A 10,069-nucleotide genomic window follows, 5' to 3' on the forward strand; every position below is an offset into this window, starting at 1 on the left:
CAGATATAACAAATTTTGAAGTAGAGATATAAAAAACTACATATGTTATAATCATAAAAGACATGTTTAATGAATCTTATAAAATTATAAAACAATATAAAATTAGCTTATTTTAAAAGCATCTATATAAACATATTCCATTTATTTATTTATTTATTTATTGAAAATGTATAAAATATATGCAATAAATTAATAATACTTGTTTAAGGGTATTAATAAATAAATTGATAAGACTATTTATTAACGAGAACAGAGAAAACACCTACAACAGAAGGAATACGATGTAATAATGAAGGGAAAACAATATTTTGGTATTAATAATAATAAAATATTTAATTCAGTTATCGACAAAACAAACCACTCGTTTCGCAGAAACGTAAAAAAATACAAATTAAAAGATTACTTAAATAATTTATAAGCAATAAACTAAAATAAACCATATTATGTTAAAAAAGAAATAGAAAAAGTAGTCTTTGATGTGTTGATATTATCTAGATATATGTACTTGAAGCAAAAATTCCCAGTCTTAATAGACTTAATACACAAGAATGTTACCAAACTTATGTTTTTACTGAAGAAACTGCTTTTTTTGCAGCCTCATCTAAATCATTTGCTGTAACAATTGATAACTTGCTCTCTGCAAGAAGTTTCTTTGCTTCTGTTACATTAGTACCTATTTTAAAAACATAGTGAACATTATTAAATCATATAACAATAAAAATAAATAAATAGATAAATAGATAATATTCTATAACTTCTGTAACAAAATTACAAAGTAAATAATAACGAAATAATTACCTTCTAGTCTAACAACTAATGGAATTTTAAGCTTTAAATTATGAGATGCCGCAATAATTCCTTTTGCTATTGTAGCACAATTTACAATACCTCCAAATACATTTACAAGAATAGCTTTTACTTTTGGATCTAGAGATATCAAACAGAACATTTAAAGTTATTTTTTTCGAAAATATGTGAATATAATTCACAGAGATAATATATCTGATAAAATCATTAATTAAATTTCTTAAAGAAATATGATAAAATCATGGAAACACATTACACAAATCACATTCACAAGTTTAAGAGATCTATTCAGGCCATTATGTTACATATATAAAAAATAGGAAAACTTCAATTTCTTTTTTTTTTTTCGATTTTTCGACTTTCCTACGAGTCTATTATAGTACATACATACCTTCACTAAGAATTCTAAATGCTTGATAAACCTGATCCTCTTTAACGCTTCCACCCACATCCAGAAAATTTGCTGGTGATCCACCATTTAATTTAATTATATCCATAGTAGCCATTGCCAAACCAGCACCATTGACTAAATATAATATATAATTTTGAATTTTATGTTAATTAAGAAGAATAATAATATTCTGTTCAAAATACTTTACATAAATTTTTATGAATTAAAAATTAAACAATGATTATTTCAAAAATTATTCCTTCCTTTTATATATATATATAATATAGTAATCTATAATATATAGTATAGCAAATATTATTACCATATTATTAAACATACCCAAACATCCTATGTTGCCATCCATACCAATATAATTCAAATTGAAACGTGATGCATCTGCTTCTCTAGGATCTTTTGTACCACTGTCTTCTAAAGCAAATAAATCTTGTTGCCTAAATTCAGCATTATCATCAAATGCTATTTTTGCGTCTACTGCTATAACTTGCTTATCTATAGTTTCAACCAATGGATTAATTTCAACTTGTAAAGCATCAATATCTACAAATAGTTTCCACAAATTTTTTAATTCAAATATTGCTTTCTGTTGTATTTCTGAATCCACAAAACCAAGAAATATGCTAACATCTTTGGCTATCTCATCATCAATGCCATAGTATATGTCAAGAGGTACTGTTTTTATTAATTCTGGATTCTTTTCAGCAACTGTTTCTATATCCATACCACCTGATGGTGAAGCTATTAATACAGGACCATTGTGTTGTCTGTCCATAAGAATACAAATGTATGTTTCACGTGCAATATTTACAGATTCTGCTATCATAATTTTTTGTACCAATATACCATCTTTTGAAGTTTGTTTTGTAATAAGACGGTGACCTAACATATTTCTCACAACATCTATGACAGCTTTATGACTATTAAAAAATATACAATAATAAATAATACACATACTTTTGTATTATGTATCATACCATCTACACTTACTCTTTTGTAAGATGAACACCTCCTTTGAAACCATTATCAAACCATCCTTTCCCACGACCACCAGCTAGTACCTGAGCTTTTATAACATACTCATCCGCACCTATAAAAGTAAATCAAATTGCAACAGCTTCATTTAAAAACAGAAAGAATGAAACATATCTATGTAACTAATAATAATAGAATGTTATAAGATTGAACTAATAAAGAATTAAATTTTGATAAATTAAAATGCTACAATCACATCTGTATCAATAATTTATTATACCTTTATACAAATGATAATTAAATAAACAAGTAAATTAGATATAATAGAAATAGGGAAAAATACCAACTTATTTTTTGTAAAGCAGAATTCGCTTTAGTAAGATCATCCACAATAGCAAAATTTTGTACAGAAACTCCACAATCTCTTAGGAGTTCCTTACTCTGATATTCGAGTAGATTCAAGCTTCTCGTTTGTTTAGTATTAAATTTTAAAATTTTATTCAACACTTGACTTGGACATAACTTTCGGTTTGTAAATCGTAACATGTTTAACTTTAAAAATAAAACTTTATAAAATAGCAATGAAAAATGTTCTTTATGAAATCCTCAAGACTATTCACGATTCTCAGCCACCGGCATTAATTTAAGATACAATTTATCTTTACAGAATATGTTTACAACAATTCTTTACAAAATAGGAATTATCATTTGTATCTTAAGAGTAATCATCGGTTTCTAAAATTAAACTATATGGACATTATCTTAAGTATATCTACAATTATCTCTTATAACCTCTATATTAAACTAAATCTGTATGTATTGACAATAAACTGATATCTACTACCAAACTACTTTATCTGCTACTACGTATGTATATATAATATCTATCCAAAATATTTTATAAAAAATGAAATACGTGATATTTAAATAATGAAATATAAACTTTTTATTATTTTAATCCTCGCAATATATGTAATATTTTTAATATTCAGATTAATCAATTCAAATATTAGATTTAAACTAGCTAATTATCTTTTTAATAAACCAAATAAAATAATTCTAACTTTTTTATTTGAATTTTATTTCGATGTCTTTAGAATCATTAGTAATTTATACTTATACTTTTAATTTAAAGATGTATATATATAGTTCTAATTATAGAAAATATTCTCCACAATTTTAATTTTAGTCTGGTTATTAATAAAGGATAAGGATAAACTGATTTTTCTTGTAAAAACATATATAAGATTTTATTTATTATTAATGTATTAGTATAAAAAGGTATGTATTCTATTTTCACGAATTAAACATTCTTACATCAATAAGTTATAGCTACCAAAATTTATTATTTTGTATAATTTTAATTTTCCGAGTTAAATAGGATTATACAAATAATAAACTTTTTACATAATTGAGTAACAAATTTTTATGCATTATGAGATTTTTTTTAACGAAGATTTTTATTATTGTCTATACAAGAATATAATATTAAAAAATATTAATATGATAATTATTATTTACACATTATTTGGATATTTATTCATGGACGGATAAACATGATTTCTTGTATAAAAAATTCTTAAAAAATCATTTGTTCATAATATCATAAAGTCTAAATAATTTAGAAGAACAATATTAATTTATGTAAAAATTTGTATGTTATATTTTTATAATAAATTATTTTCAAGAGAAAAGTGACAAACTCTTCTTTTTTGCAAAAATAACATTAATTCGTATAGGCACCCTTGTCTACAAAATGGTTCTGCTTAGTACTTAAGTACTTTCAGTACTTATTTTATTTTTCTAATAAAATGTATTTGTACCACTTTTCCATTAAGCTTTCCATTACTTTTATTCTTAAAAGAACAAGTACTTGTTAAAAGTATTGAGATTTCACTTTATATTTCACATTCATATTCATATCAACATTATCATACTAATGTCATAAATATTTTATGAAAATCATCTACTGTCTATTTAATGTAAAACTTACTAAATATTACAATAAACAGTATTTTGTTCAAAGTGAACTCTTTAACTTTAATGTGTTACAGTATTTGTAAAAGTTTTGGATATGATTAATATTGTCTAGCAATGTTAGATCTGGTTAGAAAATAATTAAATAATAATGGTATCATAATTTGCACAAATATTTCTCAACAAATTAATGATTTGAAAACAGCAAATTATACTGGTCTATTTCTATCTTTTCATAAAAATATTTCATACACACGCGCGCGCATACACATACGTATTCTCTCTCTCTCTCTCTCTCTCTTCTCTCGCGTTCAATTTCTTACTAACAGTTTAGTAAATCTGTGATATATCAAAAGTATCTTATACTCATACTATATGTATTCATAAATTCTCAATAATAATAACAATGATATACCTAAAGCAGCATCCAAAATTTTATTACCAGCACTGCTTCTGAAAGCAGCTGCGTCGCCCATTTGGAATGTATGAGTTGGACTCGACATTCGTCCATCTCCTCCATTGCTAAATGCAAGTACACGTAAGTGGTATGCCTTTCCAGGGCTGAGATTTGTGATATAAGCTTCTAATTTCGAGCCACCTGGTATAATAGTATCATTCGCGGTGCTCATATCTTGGTCTAGCTCCCAAACACGTATTTTATAACCTATTAATGGTTCTTCTTCTAAACTTGGTTGTACATAACGCCAAACAACCCGAACTGTTGAAGGATTTACTCCATATACATTGACAGAAGATGGTGGTTTTTGCGGTGCTTTACGGAAAGTTCTTTCTAAATATCGTTCGCTTTCAGGACCTTCTCCCGCAGAATTATACGCCATGACTTTAACATAGTAATAAGTATCAGGTTGCAAACCAACTACAAGAGCCCAAGGTCTTGCACTTCGAGATAAGTAATATACTGCATCTTCCTCTTTATTACTTTCCTTCCAATACTTTATTCTATGGCCTATTAATTTGCCCCGTATCCTTTCACGTGTCTGTTCAATTGGCAACCAACTAACTTTTAAGCTAGTACTATTGTAGCCATGTGCTACAACTTGCTGTGGAGCTACTTGGGGCATATCTTCAGCACTAAATATCGTAACTGCATTAGAAATTGGTCCAAAACCTAATGCATTAGCAGCTTGGACTTTAACTTCGTATTCTGTGTAATAATATTGTTGTTGTATCTGAACAACACTTCTCCCAGCATTACCATAGTCTTTCAAAGATAATGACTGAAACTCGGTTTCATGATACTTTTGACGCCAGAAAACTTTGTAGTAGATTCCTGGACCATTTTGTTCAGATGATGGTAAAGGATCCCATGTTATTGTAAGATCTCCGATTTTACCTCCTCCTCCGCCTATGTTGGATGGAACTTTTGTTGGTTTATCAGGTGGTGTACTGTACTGTGGGGAGGGTGATGATGGTAAACTGTATCCTAATTCATTAAAAGCAGATACACAGAACTCATATGTAGTATAAGGATTTAAAACATTCTCCAAATAAGCCTCTTTTCTACCATTATATCTATCTACTTCAACAGCAGTTATATCTGAAATAACATTTACATTATGTACGTTTTTATTGAAAAAATCTATGTGATCAAAAACCATAAATAATTTTATTATACATACTTTCTATGATATTAGACCATGTGTGATTCCAATTTGTTCTTGCGCTTACAGTATACATAGTAATGGGTTTGCCATTAAAAGCACCATCAGTCCAACGTAAAGTTGTAGAAGTTTTTACAATATTTACAACTTGTACACCACCAGGTGGTCCTGGTGGTCCCTCTATTGTAACTGTCGTTTTACTAGAAATTTCGCCTACTGCACTTTTAATTATGCATTGATATTCTCCTGCTTCTGCGAATGTAGCGTTTATTATATTAAGTTCTTCTCCGTCAATATGCAATCTAGGATTATTTATTAAATCCTCGTCTCTGATACGTAAACCATTATGTTTCCAAATATAAGCTACATCTAGCATTTCATCAACTACTTCCCCCATGCAACGCAGTGTTTGATTTTGCATCACTGCACTTGTAACATGTTGTGGTAACTTTTCAATAAATTGTGGACCACCTTTGATTTAATAAAAATCGATATCTTAAATACAATTCAGTAAAACTATAGTTTTATCGAATGTTCGTGAAATCATAGAATCCCGTTATCAGAAAGGAGGATGATTCTCCACGCAAATATAAGTTTAAAATATAAAGTTTTTTTATTTGGAGCTCTATTTCCGAAAAAATTGATTTTGAAAATTCGTCAAGTATGTCTGGTTTGATTTAATCTACGTTCGATTTCATGAACACTCGTATGTAATGAAGTATATTGTCTTACGTAATACTATTAATCGTCCACGAGTGTCATCGCTTCCATATTGATTTGTTGCAGTGCAAATGTATGTGCCTTCATCATCCCTTGATACTGGGCTAATTATTAGATTACCAGTTTCTAAAATTCTACGTCTACCACCAGAACCAATCACATTTCCATCTTTCTTCCAGACAAATTTTGGTCTAGGTGCAGCTTCAGGATTACAGAATATTGTGACATTACCTTTTTCTGCTGCGTAAGTCTCGGGTTCCATAGGCCGTTTTTTAAAAGATGGTTTTAATGCTAAAATTTTGGAATGATATTTAAAAATAATAATTTTTGAATATGAGTCTTTTTTTAAAAGTTACACACACATTTCATTTCTATCGAAACTATATATCTAAATAACAACTTACATAAAATTCGAAGTTGTGCAGATGAATACTTTGTTTTTAACTGATTTCTTGCACGACATTGATACATAGCTTGATCTCGCTCTGGATCTAAATATTTTATACTTAAGACATTATCTTGTATAGAATATCGATCTCTATCTTGTGAAGGAAGTGTTTCCATATTTAACATTTCACCATTTCTAAACCAACTATAAGAAACATCTGGTATTCCAAATGCTTCACAAGTCCAAGTTAACTCTCCTCTATTATCCATATGTTTATCTACTAATGGAATTGTAAAATTCGGAGCTGCTTGAATAGTTAGTCTTACAGAGTTTTCAATTGCTGATCTGTCATTATAAACTCTACAAGTGTACTCTCCTTGATCATCAACATGTACTTTTGGAATTATTAATACTCGATTATAACTAGTTGTGTATGATCCACGTGGCAGTGGTGCACCTCTTCTTGTCCAATTGTATGATGGAATTGGGCTGTGTTAAATTGAAAAATGTATTATGTAATAAAATTATATACTATTTTACACAATAATAACAATTTACTAACTTAAATATTCTAAATTACCGGATGATATAGTAAATTTATTTTGAGATACAATTAAACTTACTATCCAAATGCAACACATTCAAGTCTAACTTCCTCTCCTGCAATTGGAGCATCTGGAAATGCCTTTGGAAAATTACCAGAGAACTTTAATTGTTGGAAGGAGGCTGAAAATGAAGAGATTCATCAAAATATAAAATACTGACTGAAAAAATGAAGACAATTAAAGGAATATAATTACAATGTGAGTCAACCCTCAAAGGGAAAAATGGCCCATTACGACCAGTATCAGAGGCAACACTTTGAACATTACAAGAATAATTGCCACGATCAATCATTTCCAATGCAGAAAAATAAAGTGCCCCATCATGAGAAACAAAAACACGTTTATCTTCTTCCACAAAATTGGGGAAATAGTCACGTGCCCAATAATATTTGACTCCTGGAAAATGTTGTGGTGGATCACAATATACAACTTTACCCCAATTTTGTTCTCCACGTTCTTCTGAACGTTTTAAATTAAATTCCAATATATACCCAAATGACAGTTCCACACTTTCAGATATAATTGTACCAAATTTATTGGTTGCTTTACAGTGGTATGAACCTCTGTCTTCTGTCTAAAAACAATAAATTAGTGTTGTATAAATAACATTTTCTTTTAGTATATAATGATTATAATCCAAGATATTATTTACCTGATCAGGTTCATAAATAATTAAAGTGCCACCACTGATTGTATATCTATTATTATTTAGTGGATCTATTTTTGTTGCAATGAGTCTGTCATTCTCATAATCTTCTTTGAACCATTCATATGTTGGTGCAGGATAACCACCTGCTAAGCAACTCAGTGCAACATCATTGTTTATTTTTCTTTTTGACAGATCAAATACTTTATCAGTAGGTTGCTTGATAAAATATGGTCCTCTAGGAATTTCACGAGGATTATCAATTTCAATACCATATTGATAAGTACGATCATCATCTACTAAGTTATGCAAATTAGAAATTGGTGCTTCACAAATGTATAAGAACCTATCTCTACCATTTACTTTTTCCAGTCCCCATCGTTGTAAATTATTATGATAAGAATACACTAAATAATCTCCTCCAAGTGTATTATCAACTGGTTCAGGTAAAAATGCATTTTCCATATTTAATAATTGAGTATTATCAGCTTCATTTATCCAATTTCCATTTTGATATTTTATACCAGTATACCATTTATGATGTTGTGGATCTTGCCATAATAAATGATATAATATAAATCCATGTTCTTCTAAGGAATTAATTGTAGTAAGATCACTTTGATAAGCTTCACAATTTTTTTTAGCTTCTTGTCTGTCCCTAATAGGACTCTTTATGAAACGGTAACATGATTCTTGAAATTTTATCCAATGTTGTGGACACTGATATTGTTCTCCATATAAGACATTTTGTGCAAATGTATAACTTGTTACAATAAGAATGTATGTTATAATCTCTGATACACAATACATTATTACTTCAATATAATTGAAAGATTATAGATTTATCAAATTAATGGTAATCTGAAAAAACATTACATATTCTATTATAAATAAAATCATTACATATTCTTTTTAAGATCAAATGTAATAAGTGATTAAGTGATTAAACATAATGCATCTGTCAATCAAATGACTTTTGTAATATTTGATCTTTTTTATAATAAATACAAATACTATCAAGGAAAATGTGTATTAATTTTTATATTATTAATCATTTCTCACCTCACTTTAATATAATTTATATTAATTATGACAAAAATAATATAAATAATTTAAGAAAGAAATTAGCCGTTTTGATGAAGAACAATGTTGAAAGAACTTAATTACATATAAAAGCATATTATATTTGACCATATAAGCTAGGGAGTGGCACTATAATCTTAAAGTAATTTAATATAATACTTAATGTAGTTTAGACCTTTGCCTTTTAAAACTGTATTACTATTTATTATTTATCAGCTTTAATTAGTTTCTATTTACGTATGAAACACTATGATTTGTTATTTAATAATTGTAGAAATTAGCGTCTTTACTGTTGACACAACACATGAATAAATGTAAACCTTAATACAATAGATACATGATGTCAAAATTATGTTTCAGGAAATTACCATAAATTGTAATTTAAAATATAAAATCAAAATGAAACAAAATAAAACGATTTATTACATAAACTTTAATATAATAAATATTTTGTTACACATACATAATTAATTCACACAACACAATAATAGATATCCTATTTTACTGAGAACAAACCTTTAGTACATACGCTTCGATCCATTACTAATAAGGGTGGGGTCCTTTATCAGAGATGAGCAGGGCTATTGCCGACGCAATGTTAAAAAGGTCAGCCAAGAAATAGATACAAGGAATAAGAGTCTCCAGCGGCTAGCGGTTGAACTATACGCACATTTGATCTTTAGTACTCTTTGTAGAAGAAACGTACATATGCACGGTGAGCAGGGAAATATTTCAATTATTAGCGAAGGAAATTTTTCTAAATAGAGATAATATCATATTGTCAAAATTGTGTCACTTCCTTTAATCACATTCTTTATTATGTTCTCTTGATAAAACATC

The 10,069-nt window shown here is 28.2% G+C and overlaps 1 protein-coding gene across 3 annotated transcripts; it reads right to left on the reverse strand.

The window, feature by feature from the left end:
* Positions 1-318: 318 nt before the first annotated feature.
* LOC117204012 (contactin) lies at positions 319-9,842 on the reverse strand. 3 transcript variants are annotated; one of them, XM_033441006.1, is made up of 14 exons: positions 9,209-9,530; positions 8,153-9,007; positions 7,696-8,074; positions 7,519-7,621; positions 6,912-7,384; positions 6,520-6,798; positions 5,806-6,258; positions 4,558-5,723; positions 2,536-2,734; positions 2,204-2,303; positions 1,538-2,133; positions 1,199-1,333; positions 799-927; positions 319-673 (listed from the first exon to the last, which is right to left on the reverse strand). In XM_033441006.1, exons 2-14 carry the CDS (start codon positions 8,954-8,956, stop codon positions 561-563), a joined length of 4,929 nt encoding a protein of 1,642 aa, XP_033296897.1. In that variant the 5' UTR covers positions 8,957-9,007; positions 9,209-9,530; the 3' UTR covers positions 319-560. The 3 variants fall into 3 exon arrangements, with proteins under 3 accessions (XP_033296897.1, XP_033296876.1, XP_033296887.1); XM_033440985.1 differs by lacking the exons at positions 2,536-2,734; positions 9,209-9,530 and adding an exon at positions 9,746-9,842 and having other exon boundaries at positions 4,581-5,723; XM_033440996.1 differs by lacking the exon at positions 2,536-2,734 and having other exon boundaries at positions 4,581-5,723; positions 9,209-9,529.
* Between the last annotated feature and the right edge of the window lie 227 nt (positions 9,843-10,069).

The sequence above is a fragment of the Bombus bifarius genome, unplaced genomic scaffold (assembly GCF_011952205.1).
Source record: "Bombus bifarius isolate JDL3187 unplaced genomic scaffold, Bbif_JDL3187 scf7180000007966, whole genome shotgun sequence".
Taxonomy (NCBI): Eukaryota; Metazoa; Arthropoda; class Insecta; order Hymenoptera; family Apidae; genus Bombus; species Bombus bifarius.